This window comes from Mya arenaria, chromosome 6, assembly GCF_026914265.1.
Source record: "Mya arenaria isolate MELC-2E11 chromosome 6, ASM2691426v1".
Classification (NCBI taxonomy): Eukaryota; Metazoa; Mollusca; class Bivalvia; order Myida; family Myidae; genus Mya; species Mya arenaria.
Window position 1 is genome coordinate 49,735,883 of NC_069127.1, and position 21,745 is coordinate 49,757,627.

At 34.2% G+C, this 21,745-nt stretch overlaps 2 protein-coding genes across 2 annotated transcripts in view; one reads left to right on the plus strand and one right to left on the minus strand.

Annotated features, from left to right (window-relative positions):
- Positions 1–12,792, plus strand: part of LOC128238863 (cilia- and flagella-associated protein 251-like) — a 23,538-nt gene extending 10,746 nt beyond the window's left edge. Inside the window, exons 5-8 of the mRNA XM_052955156.1 lie at positions 464–487; positions 3,098–4,295; positions 8,049–8,101; positions 9,197–12,792. Coding sequence (XP_052811116.1) covers positions 464–487; positions 3,098–4,295; positions 8,049–8,053 — 1,227 coding nt within the window. The 3' untranslated portion in view covers positions 8,054–8,101; positions 9,197–12,792. The remainder of the gene's footprint in view (positions 1–463; positions 488–3,097; positions 4,296–8,048; positions 8,102–9,196) is intronic.
- Positions 12,793–14,738: 1,946 nt separating this feature from the next.
- Positions 14,739–21,481, minus strand: LOC128239238 (centrin-1-like). The gene is made up of 7 exons (XM_052955787.1): positions 21,231–21,481; positions 19,398–19,578; positions 18,443–18,596; positions 17,807–18,026; positions 17,336–17,418; positions 16,296–16,399; positions 14,739–15,682 (listed from the first exon to the last, which is right to left on the minus strand). The coding sequence occupies exons 2-7, from the start codon at positions 19,557–19,559 to the stop codon at positions 15,479–15,481; spliced, it is 927 nt and encodes a 308-aa protein (XP_052811747.1). The 5' UTR covers positions 19,560–19,578; positions 21,231–21,481; the 3' UTR covers positions 14,739–15,478.
- Between the last annotated feature and the right edge of the window lie 264 nt (positions 21,482–21,745).

The following is a 21,745-nucleotide window of genomic DNA, read 5'->3' on the forward strand; positions in this document are numbered from 1 at the left end:
TTTCAAATTCAATAATATACATGAATATTGTTTTGTAAGATATTGAATACCCGCTGTAATTATTGTATTTTAAAGTGTTAATCATAAACAGATGAACCTTGTCGGCTTGAACCTCAGAAAATTTGAGCAAAGCGAATTCTGACTTTTAGTATAGAGAAATTGGCCCTTTGAATTCCGATTTGACAAGGAATTTCAGCAAAGAAAGTTCGAGCGAACATGGTTAGACTGTATCAGATAGATATTCTTATATTTTTAACCATGGGAAAGTGTTTGATAATATTTCATTGATAAACAGATTGAAAAGTAAATGCCGCCTATTAGGATGTAACAACTATCCAGATATTAACAATTCTTAACTCTTTTTTTAAAACTGCATTAAACATATCTAAAATTTAAATAATGCTGCCTTCCTTTTACATGTATGCCAATAAACATTTTTTCCTCCCTTTTCCCCTAAAATTAGGAAGATGAAGACGAAGCAACGAAGGTATCCTGAAAACCAGCGTGCTTTTAATAATAGCAAACATGCATTTGAGCATTGTCAATATATGTCACTTTGGAAATTAGATGAACACTTTGCTTGCAAATAAACAAAGCAAAACTAACTCTTCAATTGGTTTAACGGACTATGATTGCTATTCTGCGCTGATGAGATGGTCAGTTTCGGCATTTCAAAGAGTTTCGTTTGTCACTGCACGTTCTTGCGAGCATAATTTAATGATATGATAATGATGGGGTTGAATAAAATCAGGAGTACATGTACATTAACTGACACTTTGTTGGGGTATAAGCTCAGATCTTCAGTAGTTAATTCCGTATGATACATACATGTGTTTATGCCATATTGTTGATGTCGGCAGTATGTTTTTTATGATTTGTGATATTAATCAAAAAGCCATGAATAATAAATCATTTTTCATAGCTTTTTATTGATTTCACTTATCAAAGGGCTTCCATTAAGAATTTGAAACTGAAAGTATGAACTTCCTGTCCAACCATTTTGGATGTTTTCCCCTGAAATGTGGAAGTTTAAGTCTCTTCATACATCATCTTTTACCACTATTTTTCAACTATGTTAAAATTCAAATAACTTGCAACTTCAACTTGCCAAATTCACAGATTTATTTATAATAATTAATTTTACAAAGTTTAGACTGATTTAAATTATGACCATAAAAGTAATATTGACGCCAGGTTTTGATATTTTGAACTTCCAAGCTTTCAACTTGGGAAGATTTCTTCAAAATTAAGGAAGTTTTTGTACTTCCAAGGAATCGATTTTAGAAGTTTTAACCCATTTCTAGGGAGTAATATACTTCCAAAATTCCTTTAACGGAAGCCCAGTTCGTTATCTATATACAGGTATTGCACTTAATTTGAATTCACTTCATGGTTTGGGGCGGAGTTAAAGCCACAATCATGCAATGCTTTATAACCTTGAAATGCTAAGTTTATTTGCAAACAATATCACCTTGTTGATTGAACTAACGAAACAATGTTACTTTTCCTTGCACCCTTGTCATGTTCACAACCTGACTAACACATTAAAATTTGACAGCACTTAAAGTTACAAAACATACTTTGTTGGTAGTCACAAATAATATCGTTTGTATCTAGCCTTTCTTTATTTTGTATGACAATACATATTAAGATATGAATTACACACACAAAAAATATTTTCTCAATAAATACTGATGTAAAGTTACTACTATCAAAAGCATTATTGGCCTGTAAATGGTCTTCATGTTTGTTTTGTTTATTTTGAAAAATCTGTTACAATGAAAATTGAAATCAATATCCTATTTTAGTGAGGACTTTCTGAAAAAGTAATAATTTATTGTTTATTTCAAAATAAAAGTATATGTACAAAATTGTGCTTAACAATAATACATAAAAAGAAACCTAACTGTTATGGCATGAGAATGTTGAATAATCAAAACAAGCGAGCTCCACGCATTTTTGTGTGTGTCATCTTCACAACATTTTCAAGCAGAAGTTTTTGAAGAAATCATGCCGAGACACTTTGAGGACCAACTTCTACTGGACTACACATAATTGCATGAGAAATTATTAGCAGTTGCATGAACACATTGTTGTGTAAGTATACCATTTTGTTTCATTTTATTTGAGTTGAGACTAACCATATTATGTATGCAAGCTAGACATAGTTTTAACACATTTATAACATGTCTGTCTCTCCTGTTTTTCTTGGAAAAAAGTCCGGATATTGTGAAAACCTTGGTGAAATTGTCTGGGCTCTTGTGCAAAAACTGGGTGATAATTTGAAAACCATTCACGACATTCAACTGAAACTTGGTACGCATGTTGCCAGAGACAGTACACACATGTTTAACATGGCCCGTGACTCTTGCTTTATTACTTGCTCAAATTATGCCTCTTGTTCGAATACCAGACAAGCATTGGTATTAGACAAGCATTGGTATTTGCTCATGTTTTTCAAGATTAAAGCAATCATCTGTTTGATACTAACTGCATTGCCCTAAACCAAGCATCCAGTTGAAATGTTTATAAATATGGTGACCATAATAATTGTGCCTACAGGCATTGATAGCATATTGTATGTGCATGCTAATTAGGTTATGTTTACCACTAGCCTAGAAAGTAAAAAAAACGTGTCATGTACTGTTTAATGAAATACAGTGAAACGGAATGTCATACCTCTGATTACATTCTTAAAGTTAAAAAGTTTGAACTTCTCTTTATTACAGTTGTGAAACAAGTTATAATAACATTATATTAATCATTCCGTTGGCTAGATGTTACCAAAGAGGCTGGTTTTGTCATGGAGTACATGTTTAGGTTTCGCTTATGAATTTAATGAAGGAATAATAATCATTCTAAGAAAATATCTAAAAAATGCATTACTGTCATTTGATACTTGAATTTGTATGTATTATTCATACATTTTAAGACCCATTCACTGCAAACACTAATTATGTTGTTAAACATGCATTTTATGGTTTTATAACTGTAAAAGCACATTTTTCATAAAATATTTCCCTCTAATGAAATTAATGAATGCAAATTAAATTATTTTTTAATTGTATGTAAAAATATTTTTCTTTGTGTATTTTAGGAGGATGAGGAAAAGCAGAAAGCTGACGAAGGGGAAAAGGAATCTGAAGACAAAGACAAAACAATTGAAGAAGTCGCAGAAGAAGATGCTAAGAAGGAAGCAGAAAAGGACGAGAAAAAAGATGAAACTGATGGAGAGAAAGAAGAGAAAAAAGATGAGAAGAAAGATGAAGCGAAAAAAGAGGGAGAAAAAGAAGAAGAAAAGACTGCTGAAGAAGATGAAAATAAACCTTTCATATTTCGAAGAAAGAAAAGTTTTGATGAGGTTGATGAGGACGCAGATCCTTGGGCTGCCTTTGAGGAGAAAGAAGAAGAAAAGAAAGAAGAAGAGAAAAAGGATGATGAAGCTTCTCCTGAGGAAGACTTGAACAAACCTTTGGTGTTTAAGAGAAAAAAGAGTTACGATGAAGTTGATGAAGATGCTGACCCTTGGGCAGACATAGGTGGAGATGATGAGGTAAAGAAAGAAACGGATGAAGAAGCAAAGAAGAAAGAAGAGGAAAAAACACCAGAGGATGATGTGAATAAACCTCTGATTTTTAAGAGAAAGACAGATTTTGATGATGTTGATGAGGATGCAGATCCTTGGGCAGATATTGGCGGAGGAGATGACGATAAGAAAGAGGAAAAGAAAGAAGAAAAGGAGGAGGTCAATGATAAAGAAGGTAAAGCTGGGGAGGAGGGTAAAAAGGAGGATGATGATGTTGATGATATTCATAAACCTCTTGTTTTTAAGAAGAAGAAAGATTTTGACGAGGCTGATGAAGATGCTGATCCTTGGGCCGATATTGTTAGTGAAGAAACCAAAGCTGAAGAAGTAAAAGATGAAACAAACAAAGAATCCAAAGGAGAGACAGAAGATAAAGCCAAAGAAGAGAAAAAAGAAGAAACAGTTGAAGAAAAGAAAACTGAAGAAGACGATGATATTCTCAAGCCTTCGGTGTTTAAAAGGAAAAAGTCATTAGATGAAGTGGATGAGGATGCTGATCCATGGGCTGATATTGGGTCTGATGATAAGAAGGTGGAAGAACAGGCAGCAGCCAGTGAAGCTAAGCCAGAAGAAAAGGACCAAAAGAAGGAAGAACCTAAAGAGGAAGAGTTGGCTCCAGAAGATGACATCAATAAGCCATTGGTGTTTAAGAGGAAGAAGGACTATGATGATGAAGAGGAGGATGCTGATCCCTGGGGAATTACAGAAGGTAAGAGTGGTAAAGATGAGGTAAAGATAGCTGAAGTAGAAGATAAGAAGGAGCCGGAGGAAGAAAAGCAAGAAGAACAAAAATCTCATGAAACTGTTGAAAAGGAGGAACCAGCTGTATCAAAAGCAACTGAAACAAAAAATGATACTACTGAAGAGAATGATTTAACGAAGCCACTGAAGTTCAAGAAGAGGGATTATGATGATGAGGAGGAAACAGATCCTTGGGCAGATATCATAAGTGATGATACTAAGATGGAAGAAAAGCCTACTGAACCAAAGTCTGAAGAAACAAAAGATGAAGAGAAAAGCAAGGACAAAGAAAGTTCAGAAAACAAGTCTGAGGTTTCTGAGTCAGTTTCAGGTACAGATGATAAGAAAGGTGGTGAGGAGGTCAAAAAAGAAGAGGAAGAGGATGAAGATGATTTCTGGGCGTCTTTGGTAGATATGTCTTATCATGCATGCTATAGATGTGCTGTGGATCTGATTATTGGTAATATGGAAAGTGTGAAGTGCAACATAAAGACTGTCTCTTCTATAAACTGGTGTTTAGATGTCAGAAAAAGATTGCACAGTCTTTTTTTGTATGCCATGATTTGTTAGATTTTTTCTTTAATGCAATCTTCTTTTTATAAAGGTTAATGTATTCATGCTAATTTTCTGCCAAAAAAGTGGTTTATATGGTATTCAACTAAGAAGAGGCAAGTTGGTTGATATTTTTGATGTTTAAGCAAATTTTGATTTCTAAGGCTTATTTATTTTTTATTTCAGCTAATGTCTGGGTTGCATTATTTGACTTTGTTATCTTTATTCTTAAAAACTGTGTCTTGCATTTGGGTTAATTAATTGTTTTGGAAATAAATGTTTTTATGGTAAACATGTGCTGAAAGGTATGTTTGACTAAACACTACAACTGACATGTCCAACACCGAGGTACTCTCTCCTACAGGATGCCAGAGGGGAAAGTTATTTTGGCAGCTCACTATTTGAGAATACCACATTAAAGTCCTCCTAAGCAACTCCAAAGTAATGGCCAAACTTTAAAGGACTTTTGGGGAAAGGTCAACCAATAAAAATGATTTCCAAAGGCCTCCAGCTAATTATATATATTTTTAGATTTTATAATGCATCAACCTGAATCAAAAAAGTGCAGAAATGTTCTAGCCATAGGATTTGTTCTGAAGCAACACCCCACAAGTGCTAACTTCAACTCAAGTCATAGATTCTTTCTCATTCACTCTTATGAGGCTCTTTCTCATTCACTCTTATGAGGCTTTTTCTCATAAGGCTCTTTCTGCATTCACTCTTTTGAGGCTCTTTTTCATTCAGTCTCATAAGGCTCATTCACACTCATAAGATCTTTATCTGTAAAATTCTAATGGGCAGAGTGAGCAAAGCAAGTGAGCCCTTCTTCATCATTAAGATTTTCCACAATATAGTCTTACTGACCTAGATTATAACATGTTTTCTGCAGTCATGGCCCAAAGAATGACATAATGTCAGTCTGTTAAGTTTAAAAATTGCAACAAATAGGCATAGCACTTAATGTTGTAAGCCGATCGTCAATTTCATTGGCAGGAAATAAATGTTTGTAATATTATCTTAAGAGTTATCAATTAATGCAATCATGCTGGGGCAGTTGGACTCAGTTGTATTTTAATTTATAAGACATCAAGTGACCTTTTCACACTGATTCACAAATGCAAGACAATTTATTTGACTTTTTTTTAAACATTAGTTTAATAGGAAGTTATTAAGCAAGTGTCTGCAGTAATGAATTATTTATACCAGGAAAATTGTTGCATTCCATCTTTGTCAAGTTTTATTAAGGCCAAATCATTTTGGTATATTTTATTTTTGAACTAAGTCATTTCAAAGTGCTTTCCCTAAAATAATGTTAAATTTTTTGCTATGTTTCTATCCGATGTCCAAAATTTCAAAGTAAGATTTGCTCTAGAAAAAGAAATCGAAAATCTGCAATACTTTTCCTGAAAAAAAATACTTTATTGATGTGTAAATATTGTAAATCTTAATAGACCCCTTCCCTGTATTTTCAAATTATAACCATACATTACTTAGTAACAAATTATTTTCTTATTTTCGATTTGATTTTGAAAGGCACTTTCAGTTTAGTGGTCCCTACAAAAATACTTGAAAAGCCAAATATACAAACAGCCAAAATAGTATTTGTAAAAATATAATGTTACAATAGAATATATTAAATTCAATGTCTCCTCTATCCACACTTGCACCAAGGAACATAATTAATACTTGGTATGCCAGTTGTTGATGACTCGTATTGATTTTGGAGATCAGTAGGTCAAAGGTCAAGGTCCCAGTGACCTTCAGGTGAAAAAAACAGTATTATGGTCCAAACCTAGGATTTTTTATCAATTTTTTCACAAACAGGGACTGCTGAACTGGAATCTCCTTTATTTTGTTGTAAATGATTGTTATTTTCATTTGTGTGAGAAGCGTTGTATAAAAATTAAAATGAAATTTGCTAAAAGATGAAAATGCATCATTTGTGAAAATGTTTATATTTAGATAAGACATGTTAAAAAAATTTGAGTGTGTATTATTTCACTAAATTTTCATTAGTGTCAAGTTTATCGATGAAAAAACTTGTGGTATAACCCATAATCATAGCCATCGATGTTGGTGGCATGCATTTGGCTCCTTGGCCACTATCTATACAATTAATTTTTTAAAAATAGTTGAAAAATTTCTAATTTTTACAAATTTAAATAAGAAAAGCACTTATTATATATCGTTTTTGAGAAATGACTAATGTAAAATATGAATGTAAAACAAGATTTAATTTATTGTGTTGATTGTTTGCATGATTCGCAAAGAAATATTAAACTATGTAAAGAGGGAAATATTTGAATATCAACTGAATGGAAAAGGAAGTTTATAATTGTATAAAACTTTCATGTACATAATAATATAGTTAATATTACATGAATAATTTCAGTATTTCCCTTTTGTTATGCTAAGAATTAAATCATAAAACGGTTTTTACTGTATTTGTATAATCTCAATAAACTATGTTACTGAAGTTAGTGAATATTTATGCTATGAAATCCCCACCCCCAATCCCCCCATCCCCCACCCAGAAGTTTCTAATAAATTCCAAATGTTAACAAAATGTGTGTGTGTTTTTACAAACAAATGTTTCATTGATTGTGTGTGGTTTTTTTCATTTAATGCAATTTTTCTAGGTTATGATTGTTGTTGTTGTTGTTTAATATTTGTAACTAAGTTGTGGGTAAAGAGTTGTTAGTATACATATACCAAAATAAATAGTAATGTGATTGCTATGGGGATTAAATATTTATTTTGGTAAACACATATTAATAACCTTTAACCATGACTTATCTTAGTGTTTGAGATTATATTTTGTCTACTGGCATTACATCTGTTTAAATTAACTGCTTCCTCTGATTGAAATCAATAATGGCTGACTGCTTATACACAAATTCAAATGTATGGCAGATTTAAAAGGTACTGCCATTCTATTAGACAAAATATAATTTTGAACACCAAATAATTATTATAAATTAAATAAAATATTTTAAAGCAGTATTCTGGTATTTGACCTTTGACAACATTTTGAAATAAAATCGTATTAGTATTTCATGATCATATTTATATAAAGATGACAGTTGTATTTTAGTATGTTTTGTCAGTGTATATGTTGTTTAAGCACTACATCTTTCCATCTTTTGAAACATTTGTTTTGTATTTGCAGGGTAAGTCCGATGATTAGAACATCAACCATACCTGCTGAACTGCAATATTTCGGTAGGTACTGTTTATTGCTTAATTTCCCAAAGGCTTTTGGGCTTTTTTTCTACGACAAAAAAGTTGTGGTATTTTCGTTAAGCCTTGGTGTGATTGTTTCCCACAATTTCTTTTAAAACCTTGACCCTTACTTATATAATCATTAAATAGAACATTTTCTGTCACACTTTTCAATACTTACTAACATTATCACTCCAATTTGAATATGATATTATTTTTTCTTTGTTACGTGTGTTTGTTAACAATTTACTTAAATTTAATGTTTTCTATTTCGGACCCTATGCGCATCCATGGAATATTTGTTGAGTTATTTTCTTTTTATTGAAAACGCTCCCATACATTTAGACAAGAATTGGTGTCTCCTTGCCCTGCTAAATTAGCTGATATTCCCGTTTTATTCCCGTTTCTATCCGACATAACAAATTCCAGAACATTTGAGTGATGCCTTGGATCCTGTTAGTCCAGCATTTGTGTTAGTAGGGGATGTTGTCATTTCAGTATAGGTTAGGTTGATGTTTATTTGGAGAACTTTGTGAAAACTGTTTCATGTCTGTAGCAGTCAGACAAATGTTATGTTTTAGATTTTGTCTCTTACATTTTTACATGATTTTCCTCTTTCAAACAATTCTGATGCATTTATAACAGGACTTTAACATATATTTAAAGGGTTATTTGATAACATTGGTTGTATGGTTAGCGCAGTTCACCGAGGCGACCCAGGTTTGATTCCTGGCTTGGGCGCATGTGAGTTTGGTTTGTGGTCACCAAGCCGGACAAGTGGGTTCTCTCTGGGTTCTCTGGTTTCCCCCACAACACAAGACTACACCCTCGCTTAAAATTGTGCCAACAAAAGTGATATATATATTGTTGTAATCAAACTAATATGATATTCATTACTCGACTGCAACAACGATAACGTTACAACTTTAATATGAACGACCAATATGTTCAACAAATAAGAACTGCAAATAGAACTTTGATCAATATGATAATTAACTGTCAAATAATTTGAAATAAAGAGTCATTTCATTTGTGAGAAAATTATATCAACCATTATTATTTCATTCATGAGAAAACTCTTTTGTTTGTTTGCAGTATTATACTCTCCTCCAATCAAGCCTGGGACAAGACGACCATTATCGCGTCAATCATGCCATCAGGAGTTTCCTTCAGATGTATCTGCATCTCTCAGATCCCTCAAATATTTTTCATTTTATAATTATAAAGCATCTTTGCTGTTAATGTCAATGTATTGTTCGCAATCATTTGTAACAACAGAGCTTTGCAAATTTACAGTTGATAATAAGTATTACAATCTTTTCTTACGTGGGATAAAAACAGTGAAAATTGACTCTCCTAAATGTTAAGTGTTTAAAACTTTTTAAAAGCAATGTTTATTGTATGTTTGATTAGGCTTGATTTATTATTTTGTGTAATATGTTGTCTTCCAGGGGCCGATTTCTCGAAAAATGTTAAGCATAACAGGTTTAAGACTATTATTTATTTGCTTATACTTGATTTCATTGCCAAACGTTTCTATAAAATTTCCTAAAAAAATAAACAAATTTTCAAAATCAGAAAATACACATTTTATACCAAAAGAAATTAATAATGTGAACTTAGCTTGATCCTGTTAAAATGAATTTAAATTTACCCGAGAAATTAGGCCCAGGACTATTTTATTGGGTTTCAAACAGCAAAAGGCTTAAATTATTGTATGAATATCTTACACATTGCTCAAATGCTCAGATTTACTTACAAACTTATTAGCCAAGATGGATTTAAAAATAAATTACTGTTAAAAAATGGAGACACTTTATTACAAAATAATATCCACACTTTACTATTTTTAGACATTTAATTAAGTTCAAAATGATCGTTGTTATAAGAGCTAAAATTGTATTAATTAAGTGAAGGGAAATGAAAATATTGTTATTGCTTAAAAAGTGTTAACTTTAATTTAAATAGAAAAAATCTGTGGTGACTTTCACAGATATTTTGATGAATGAAATTGAGCTCAGAACAATTGTATGGTTAGTTCATGTAGGTTATTTTGGTGTTATATATTACTAACAGTATATTAAAGAACTCTATATACTCAAATTTATATTATATGACTTATGTAATCCATTTATCATAAATACTGGTTGGAAAATTTCAAAATGCTTTAGAGAAAATCTTTCAGGTAATTTAAAGGCAGCCAAATGCAAATTCTGCTTTAAGCCTATTTAAATATAATTAAATCAATAAAGTTAAAAATACGCTTCTTGAATGTACAATTTTGATGTTAAAATCAGTGCTTAAATTGAAAGAAAATTGCAAAATAAGTGGCAAAACACATTTTTTAAATTTAAGTTTTATTTTTAGAACACAAATATTTCATAAGCTGAATGCACTAGTACAAAATACATCTAAAAATAGATTAAATTGATGTAAGCCAGAAAGAGAAACCCACAATTCACTTATGGAATGGAAGATTTGGCCAATTTCTAATCTGATTTTTGTGAAACTTCATACATTTCTGCCGCATATTTATATAAAAAAATATACTTTTTTTAATGAAGTACATGTAATTGGCTGCCTTTAATACTGAAAGAAACACAGGACATGATTATTCTGTCCAATTAAAATTATCAGATTAATTATGCTACTTAATCAATCCCAAACAAATTAAAACATAAAATTAACTATAATAATACTTGTTATCAATGATTTTTTTATTGCATTTATTTTTACAGTATGTCCCTTACCCTTTTTTCTAGCTATTTATAAACCATGAATCGTCATTGTTATTTTTCCATGGTTACGGTTTTTCTTTGTTGAGGATTATACATTTTGATGCTTATGTTTAGTTTAAGATAATTTTTTTGCCATGTGATTGTGTTCAGATATGATGTTGTATCACAACTTTTCAACCATCAAAGTTTCATAAAGATGTAACGAAAAAAAAATGCTGTTTTCTTAATTTTTCATTGGCCAAATAGGCTGGTTAATTAGAATTTCGAATTTTTATTTCTAGTAAAAACAGTCTATTTCTGCTAAAATTAACAAAAACGAAATAGCATTTTATGACTATTTTCTCGATAATATTTCTCTTTTGAATTTTGTATTAGAACAGGTAAGATTAATAACAAGTTAAAAAGAGATTTATTTAAAAAAAATGTTATCGTACCACGTTGATTTCTTGTGTTAGCATTTAAACCAATTTTCGTTGTTTTGTTTTCTGTTAATGATACCTTATTTGATGCCATAACAATACACATCATGTTGTTTTCATGTTATAATTGATTAGTGCAATTGTTGAATTTGTTGCGTACATGTATTCCCTCATCGGCAATATAAATATGATAAAACAGTTATAATCGTAAAACTTTTTCTTGATGCAAAAAAAAAAAAATGATATATTTTCATTAGTGCTATATTACTTTTTTCATTTGTCAATGTGCTCCGATCTTTTTACCTCTATTGAAAAGAAGAAATATGGCAATGAATTTAATGTGCAATATCTTGTATCAGCAATGGAAGCATTCCAAATTTTTTCTAAAGGCTTATAAGTTATAACATGCAATAATCATACATGCTTTCCTTGTAGGTTTTGTTGCCATTTTGATAAATTTTTGGCTGAAACGCTAAACGTCAGTAAAGGCTACTTAATGCTGCAATCTGGCATAAAGTTAATAAAAAAATTCCGACTTTTCTCTTATAAATTCTTCTCACAACTATGCATGATAGCTGCATAATTAGGTCATACAAAAGTTTTTGCCGATAGTTTGGGTTTACATCGAGCATAATGGGTATTATTTGTGGCAGCAAAACCCCCAGTCATTCTAACCCCCAGTCAATTTTTGTCTTGTTCAATGTTTTTGTTTTAAAGGTTTGCTGTGGTGCCTACATGTTTTTTATACATCATAAGGTGTACATTTCATTAGTGTGTGCTATCTGGTATACTTAATTGTTTCGGAATGCGATTAAACTGATTTATTGTGTAACAAGTTATATAATGATATTTTATCATATATTGGAGTCAGAATTTATGTAATTGAAAGAGTTGATTTCTCTGTATTTTTTTGGCAAAATCATGTTCATGCACTATTTTTTGTTCAATTATTTGTTAGAAATTGCCTATTTATATTTAAGGTAAGCCATCCATCATAAGATTGCAAAGCTGTGTTGGTCCATTTTAGATATTAATATCCATCGAGATTATTTCTGTGTTTAATTCATATTGATTAACCGTAATGTTATAGTACTATTATGATATGATGTGATATAATAAAGGGAGGTAATTATACAATTTTTTACTACGATTATAAAGCAATTTTATGAAAAAAAATATTTTAATAACAATGTCTTTACTAAAAAAGCTTTCCTTGAACATTTTAAAAATGTTCATTTAAAATGTTTAAACATAACATTTTGTAATTTTAAAATAAAACATGACCAGTAGCACTTTTTGTATTTATGATGGATGGTTTACCTTAATTACCTGTAACACCGTAGATTGGAGCTAGGATATCTTGTTAGGAGATATTGGAATATGCTTGCCAAGTTGCCTACTTTACTGCCTTAACCCTCCCTTCATGGCACCCCCCTTTTACTGTTTTATATTATGTATATAATTAATATTTTGTACCCACTCGCATTCCATAGACGCCATTTTGAATATATTGAATAAACATTATAGTAACACAGTTTATGGTTACATGTATAACATCATTGCCAAATCCACACCTTACACCACTGAGCTGCAATGGTTTATTGTGTACCATGCACAATTTGGCAGACACTCTTACTAATGTTTTGCTAAAGAAAAAGTATACTGTCAAAAGCTCGTATTGAACTCCGTCCGCCTGATAACTACAAATTTTAAACTAGCTCCTTAGACCACCCGCCTGCAGGGACGACTTGCAGTACAAGGTTATTGAAGAGTATAAATGTGAACATGCGAACATGCATTTTCATTGGATGAAGAGTTGTCTCCTCTGCCTCTTGCATACACATATAAACAAGACTTTGTCAGTCAATGTTCCCATATTATATATGAAACGTTATGGAAGAAAATCTCGTGGTCGCTGAAGATGGTATAATATTGTGGACTTTGATACATTGGAAGATGTAATAATATTTGAATGTGATTTAAATAGTCTCTTTCAAACACATACTGGTCAGAAATATACGACATATCACGATGTACCATTGGTCAGTACAGTTCCTGGTATATAGCGGTTATTAGGGCCATCCTTTGAAATCATTCAGCTTTAGTTGCCTGACTTACAAACGCCTTAATGAGCTGATAGATCGATAATAACCGTAATGACCAAGCGATGACTTTACAGTAAAACACAATAACAACATGAAACAATATCTATTCCAGGGGTAAAAAAAATAAGTCCAGGCGCTCTGTCCACTGCATTTCAAACGTTTTTACTGTAGTCTTGTCATTGATAGTAAAACGTTTCGTAAATGACAAAACCACAACATACATTCAAAGCTCTAGGAAGTCCACTCATGAAAAGCAACGCCTTTATCACCTTTATAACTAACTACCGCAAATGGATACATGAGACACTGTTGTTGACCCGTAGGTTTAAAACGCAGCTTTTTGTCCAAATCTGTCATGCATAGTCAAAGTTCGAAATGGTTATCACCCTAACACTACATCAACGAACGTACAAACCGACGCCTAGCGTTTTGTTTTGTTTTCTTAACAGCGTTAATGAAAAGGACACCGTTTAACGTCTGTGTGTTTCTGCCACATGCCATCAGGGGGATTTCATTAAGAAATACGTAGCGGTTGACTTTTATGAGATTATTTTAACAAGTTTATATTAAAATGTTGAGGTATGGCCATAGACTTGGTTACGTAAACGGTAGGATCGTCACCATTGGCGGCATTGTCGTGGTCGCTGGCGACACGCGAAAACTAGTTTGTCATATCTTTGAAACTGTTCAATGATATTCACATGGAACTACGAACACATCAGGGGCTAGCAAGGCATATACGGCCGGGTGTATAAACAAGTTTAAATCAAGTTAGATTACATCTTAACCATCGAAATCAGGAATCAAAATCTAAGGCTAAGGGGGTGTATTTACATACAAGTTAAATTGTTTACAGTTTATTTCAACTCCACGGGATGTTGGCATTAAGACAGCCTGGACATTCAATAACTATTTTTCAAAGTTTTCCAACGGGAGAGGAAAATCCTCCAGCTTCCACCCATTTAACATTTTCAGATAACACAATTGACAAATCTTTATAATGGTCACAGCTGACCCAATTATACGGGCGTACAATTCTACAAAATACTTTAGGTACGCCCCTGCATATGTTTATGCACCAGTCATTTGTCCCCACAGTGCCGAGAGTGTGCAGTGGTTTTGTTTTCGCGCGGGGATTGGGCCTTACCTAGGATGTCCCCGGCGGTATTTGGCGTGGATTTTACCAGCAGTTTGTACCCGTAGGGCGGGGATTTTACCTGGGATTGGCTGGACCGAGAGTCAAAGTCCACGCTTATCCCCGGACCTAGGGGACGGGGTTACAATTGACTGGTGTATTAGAATGTCAATGCGCATTGGTAGAAGTATCACTACTCTGGCATAATACTTAAGCGTTGCCTGTGTCTGATATTAAACATGTTATTGTTTTTAAAGGGACAGTGGAACGTATACTTTTAGCAATGTTTTAATTCCTCCAGGCTTTATTTTTTAAAACAAACGAGTGCCAGTCAATAGACAGGTCGCGATGACAAGTAGAAAACTACAAAACATATTAAGAACCTGTTTGCATCGCATATCTCTCTTAGACACATACTAACGTAAGCAATCACGTAATTTAACATACTTTAGTATGATGGTCGTGGCGATACTGGACGTTCTGCCTTGGACATAATCGTGCAATCAAATACATACATGTAAATGAAAAATACACATGCAATACGAACTATTTGAACCATCTCGTCTGCATCACTATTTGATAAAATACTAGTATACGAAAGAGAAACTAATTGCATTATGCGACAGTTTAATGATCAGATCTTTAAACACAAATAATAAAAATGTCCGTGTCCGGGTACATAAGACATGTGACAGGAGAACACTTTGTATGCGACAGCTCTAGCTGGGTATAATGGCCAGCATTTTTACATTATCATGGTCCGTTCGTCGCTTGCCTTCACCCCTGTGATGGTTTTAATGTAACGCACAATTATAGACAGTGGTGAACATTTTATATCCTGCTTCCCCTCTTCAATATTAAAAAGGGCGAGTTAAAATAACATGTTTGTCCTTTTGAAATCATGTCCAACTAATAATGCAACTCCGAAGACGTATGCAGCATCCGTAATATGCCAGTGTCACTTTTATTTTTTAAAAGCACTAGGAGAAATTGAAAGCGCTAGTCCGTAGCATGATGATAGTGAATTCGTCCAGCGACACCTGACCGTCCCCGCTCGCATCCGCCTCCGAGACCATTTCCGCCAATTGTCGGTTGGACAGCGCGCATTTTGTCTCGTCCGCTGCTGCCCGGAGGTCGTTCATGGTAACGTAACCTTTATCGTCATGGTCCAGAATGCGGAAACACTGAGGAAAAAGGGATGAAAGTATTTGTAAATGGATAATAAGTCACCCAACAACATGGAATGACACTGAATAGTATGTACCCACATTAAAGCTGCAATCTCACAGATCTTCCGTTTTATCAACCCATTAAAAACAGCATTGTCTTCGAATGAGCCTTTTTTTTCGGAAATTGATGTTGTATGGCTGAAAGTGTTTCTAACGCTTTCAGAAAAATGAATTATTCGGCAGTTTTCTAAATAAATTGACATCTGTTTCTATAGTGATTTATATTACTAAATTGAAGGCATTGGTGCTAAAATAAGCTGATCAGAGACAAAAGTTTTAATTATGTCAAAACGGTCAATCTGTTAGAGTGCAGCTTTAAGAGAAACAGTTATTATATTCTCTTAAAGTCTAAACTGTCGAACATGCAAACATATACTATGACCATATAGGGCTATTTATGCCATTTAACCACACAACGGTAATTTTCAAGCTACTGCGCATGTCCCCGTTCTTTTTCGTAAAGTATTCGCACTTATATTATAAATAACATGTGCCTGATTGGTTATTCGATCAACTTATCCAATAGCACGGTTAGATGTGAAGTGAATAAGATGAATGTGTACAAAACCTGTTGCACTTCCTCAAACGGGTCGTTCCCTTCCTGTTCCTTAATGATAAAGTCGAGGAAGGCCACGAACGTGACCTTGGCCGTCGGGTCGGCTATTACGGTATCTGAAAATAAAGGACAATGATGCATTAATGATAAAGTCGAGGAAGGCCACGAACGTGACCTTGGCCGTCGGGTCGGCTATTACGGTATCTGAAAATAAAGGACAATGATGCATTAATGATGAAGTCGAGGAAGGCCACGAACGTGACCTTGGCCGTCGGGTCGGCTATTACGGTATCTGAAAATGAAGGACAATGATGCATTAATGATAAAGTCGAGGAAGGCCACGAACGTGACCTTGGCCGTCGGGTCGGCTATTACGGTATCTGAAAATAAAGGACAATGATGCATTAATGATGAAGTCGAGGAAGGCCACGAACGTGACCTTGTCCGTCGGATCGGCTATTACGGTATCAGAAAGTAAAGGACAATGATGCATTAATGATGAAGTCGAGGAAGGCCACGAACGTGACCTTGGCCGTCGGATCGGCTATTACGGTATCAGAAAATGAGAAAAAATGGTGCATTAATAATTAAGTCGAGGAAGGCCACGAACGTGACGTTGGCTGTCGGATCAGCAATAACGGTATCTGAAAATGAAAGAAATGGTCAAGTGGATATAACATGAGCGGTGCAATTGTTTCTCCTTTCGAATGAAAGAAAACGTTGACGATTATATCGCTTTTACTGGAATTGGGTCGTAATAATTTTTACGACTGGAGAGTAATTCAATAAGTCAAGATATTACTTTGAACTAGAATGTCACAGTACGAGTTGTCGCAGTTCGGCGGACGGCTGAACAGTACCTAAAGGTGATTCTACGTTTAAAAGCAAACATGGATATGGAGCTTTTCAATCCAGACGTAACCACGGTTTTAAGTTGGAATGGTAATAGCTAAGATGAGCACGTATAAATTCTGACTTTTTAGTAAGAAAGTATTGTTAAGTATTGCAACTTAACTAGTAATATTTGTCACATATTTGAACTGTTCACTCACCTATTGATGTTTTGAATTCCGCTTTGGTCATTCTGAAGCCAAGAATCGAGGCAATTTTGTGGACATCTTTTCTTCTCACGTATCTGGAATAATGAAGCGTGACTATAACTGGTCACGTAGTTATTATAAACTGGTCACGCATGACTATAACTACTGCGGAAGATCCGACGTCTTTGAGAACTGAACATGATCACTTGTATCATATTCAGATACAAAGTAATTTAGCAAACAAAAATAAATCATGCGAACACAAACTCAGACAGATATTTAATGACACGACCTTTAAAAAGCAAAATTTGCATCCAAAGCATAAAACAGTCATATGGAGTTTTTTAAGTTTGAAGTTGCACTCGAAATTCTAAGCATCAGTTTGTATCACTTGCCAAATAAAATCAGCATGTGTGAACAAATGGAATTCCTTAAAAAAAATAGCAAAATTATTAAATGACGTTGTTAAGTTAATCCGCATACCCGACGCCGGCGACGTCATAGAGATCAAAGAGCTTCTTCAGGTCCATAATCTCTTCCATGGTCATCTGACGAACCACACGGTCGGGTAGTCCATGTACCGACGATGACTTCGTGGGAGTCGCAAATGCTGCCGCCAGCGCCACAAGGTCAGGAGGCTTCCGTTTCCCGTGGTGCAGTCCGTGCTTCATGCCGACCGTCGCCTTCATTTGTGCCGTCTCTCCTGATAAAGTTCGAGTTGGTATTGATACAAGAATACCTCTTCAAAAATGTATTTGGTTAAGATGGTTGTTAATCAGGGGCGGATCCATGATTTCACGTTAGAGGGGGGAGGGGTGGCGTAACTTTCGGGTGTAACCTTTTCACTTGCGCCTCTCCCTCAAAACCGAAATTATTCGGTTTAAAGTGTTTGCATGGGGGCTTGTCCCCCGAGACATTTATTAACAATTGCTAGTCCTAAAAGGTGAGTTAAGGGCGTCTCATATAACTTTTTTCTCCTGTATTGAAATAACAAGTAACGATTGTAGCGGGGTTCGGTGGGGGGTGTTAGTGAATTTCTAACACAGGCGTCATACATTTCATAATTACAATTCGACTGTTTGCTCCATTTGCCGCATCAATATATAACACTATATATACCTGCAATTTGCGTCTGTTCTTCTTTCAATAAACATTTTTCTTCCATGTTCAGCTTTTTCTTAATTTCCTCTCTGCTAAGCCGGGATCCAGGAATCAGTTGTAGCCCGGCTGCTTCCTTCTCGGCGTCCATCTGCGCACGCACACGGCGTATCTCCTGCAAGGCAACATTTGATTAAAAAAAACTTGCCAATTTGTCATGCTTTGAAACTAATACAAGAAAAGCTGGACAGGTCAACCTTCATGAAAATAATTTTGGTTTCCACAGTGTCTGTAATTGCAGAGGCGGTTAAAAAGATTTGACGTTAAAGCGCGGGCGTAACCCTTTTTCGTGATTTGCGCTTCCTCAGAACCGAATTTTATTTGGTTTTAAATGTTTTGCAGGGAGTTAGTCTTTGATTTTAGTCTCACAAGGCGCGTCTTGACTTCTCGATGTGGATTCTAGCACTGGGAGACGTTTCAAGAAAGGATTTTAGTCGTTATTTTAATAGTCCGGCTTAAAATTGTATAAACGTCACCAATGACAATACATTGACTATATCTCCCCATCTTTGTGTGTATTTTATTTACTGAAAGTAAGAAAAATCTTTACTGATACAGACCCCAAGTCTACAAACGAAAGTTAACTAGCAACATGCCACACTCGAGGATAGATAGATGAGATTTAAACATCGCATCACTCATGATGTTGAGCATCACGCGATGTGATAAAATACAGGGCGCACGTAGAAGTCGGAAAAGCTTTTTATATTTAAAACCTTCAATGTTTAGACTTAATAAATGATTAAAAACAGACACAGGTGGTTTTAGATGCCTCCACAAAGGCTGACCGGAACCCGTTGAGAATAGACTGGTTGACTACGTTTGATGGTAGAATGTTCCAGAGAACGATGATCTATGCTGGATAGAAGCTGTGTAGTGATTAATAAATGTCAAACATTTAGATGCAATATTCTACCTCTTTCTTGTACTCCTCCTGTCTCTTTTGCTTCTCTTCATCACGGCGCCTCAGTCGCTCCAGCTCCGCCTTCATAAGCTCCAGCTGTGTCGGCGGTTTCTCTTCAGCTTCCGCGAAACTCACCCGCGACTTTCCCTTCTTTCCGGACCGCTTTCCGCTCATGACTGTCGGTTGGTTTACTCTGGGGATTTGGAAATACAACGAAATTGTATTAATGATTTTAAAACCAAAGATATGTTTCCTTTTTATTAGCGTTAATGTAACAAATGTAGGTGCTAAAGGGCCGATTGTACAGAATTTTGTTAAATTTAACAACGTTGTTAACGTCATCCTTGTTAACTTTCAAATCTTTAACGTGAGAAGTTAAATGGATGCACTTTTGATTTGCTGTATAAACAACTGTTTGAGCTGTATTTGTTTATATTATCAATATGTGAACATGTCATCAAATAGTTCACCTTTAAAAGTTAACAACAGTTTCGTTAGTCACACTGTTAACTTTAACAAAGTTCTTAACAATCGGCCCAATGACTTTCAAATGTGTTTCTTGTTGAAAAGTCGTTCGTTGAACTTGTACGTGAAGGCTCGCTGATATTCGCATACAGTACTTCCATGTATTATCGTACATGTCATTCATAACTTATATATACAATATATGTATAATAATATATATAATGTACAAACACATTGATGACCATGCGTGCACGTCCGCGTACAAGTAATGCTTCACAACCTCTATTGCTTCATCTTTTTCTTTGGATTATAGGCGAGCTTGGTCCGATTGGTCTTGGATCCTTCAAGGGATCTCTTAGGTAAAAGGTGGACTCCTACATGCCCATTTAAAACATCGTCGCCAATACTGAACCACAATAAAGTAAATATAGTATATTTTCATCACAAAAAGAGAATACCCATAGTTAATGCTATTTTTTTCAGAATTTATACGTGAGTCACATGGTTTCCTTGAAAACCATAGAAAATAAGAACCTTGGTAAGATCAGATCCATGTTCAACTCCTGTTTTCACAAACTAGAGATACTGCTTTATCAGATGGTGTGTACATGTCACAAAAGTAAATCTGGGTGATCACCGAAGTATCCCTTTGAATGCTATTCGAGGGTTTGGTACCCTAGGACAAACAGGCAAACTCAACAAGCATATAAAGCTACACTTAAAGGTACACATACGTATTTTTGGGAAACCTCTCTTATGTCTGATTTCTCCAACACGTTTAAAACACGTGCATCCTTTTCACTGTTAAGAACCGATACCCGGGGTACAATTTTCCGGGATAAACCAGTACGGAGAGCACCACTTTTCCAAGCACTACACTTTGAGTGCCGAGCGATCATATCAGTTTACGATAAATATATGCCTTAAATTCAATTCAAGTTGTGATTTGAAATATACTGAAATTGTCTAAACCAGTCAAATTAGTTTTCGGATGGCGGTCATTCCGAATGTCCATTAATGATCTTGATGCTAGTCATTGTGCTTGTGAAAACACCGATGTTTGTTCAAAGGTAATATTGTAAAATGTTATAATGCTAGTGTATTTATTAATGAAAAAAAAAACAACTTACGAACACCGAAGACTTCCTACTTCGTTGACGAAATTCCTTTCGCAATAAGCGATATCACTGTCATATATATGTTTTTTTTATAAGATCCGTGGATGGCCTTTCTTAAAATTGAAATTAAATATCCATTTTCTGATCAAATTTAATCATTTCTTACGTGGTGGCTTTAAAAACTGCAATACATCGAAGTTTTCTATTTATATTTTATTCAATTTTAAACCTGAATCCATCATTTCTAATTTCCCAGGATTACCTTATCAGCACAGGGATTAGCGAAGCCGTCAAATCTTCTTTGGTGATCTTGTCATAATTTACAATATTCCGTTTTCAGTTAACATGTCCATTTTGTACATTTTTCGTTTGTTAAAGCCGAAAGGACAAATGAAATATAAAAATATGATTAATTAAGTTGCAGTGCAATATTCCACGTTTAAAACTATACTTCTGGTTTTAAAACGGACTAAAATTACCTTTAAAGCGGTGTTACCATCAAGGAAATATCAATGTGAACAATTAGTTAAAAGCTGAACTAATCAAGTGGCAAACAAATGTAAAAATAACAGAACAGAACATTTCTTTTTAACTTGAACATATACAGATCATCGTTATTAACTAGGTAGAGCTGTTCGCGAGAACATTAATGAAAAAGGGGTTCCGATTTAAATCCCTTTTATAATTTATGGATGAATATTAGATCTAAATCAACTGCTACAAAAACTCAGTATCTTAAAATCAGAGTCTGATTGACATCAACTTTAAGAACAGAAC

Bases quoted from the DNA above. Each gene is read 5' to 3' on its own strand.
- LOC128239238 (XM_052955787.1), bottom strand. From the start codon at position 19,559: ATGAGCGGAAAGCGGTCCGGAAAGAAGGGAAAGTCGCGGGTGAGTTTC. The intron at 18,027-18,442 runs GTATATATAGTG...GAACTTTATCAG, and splicing joins AGAACAGACGCAAATTGCAG to GAGAGACGGCACAAATGAAG. The intron at 17,419-17,806 runs GTATGCGGATTA...TCATTATTCCAG, and splicing joins TATGACGTCGCCGGCGTCGG to ATACGTGAGAAGAAAAGATG.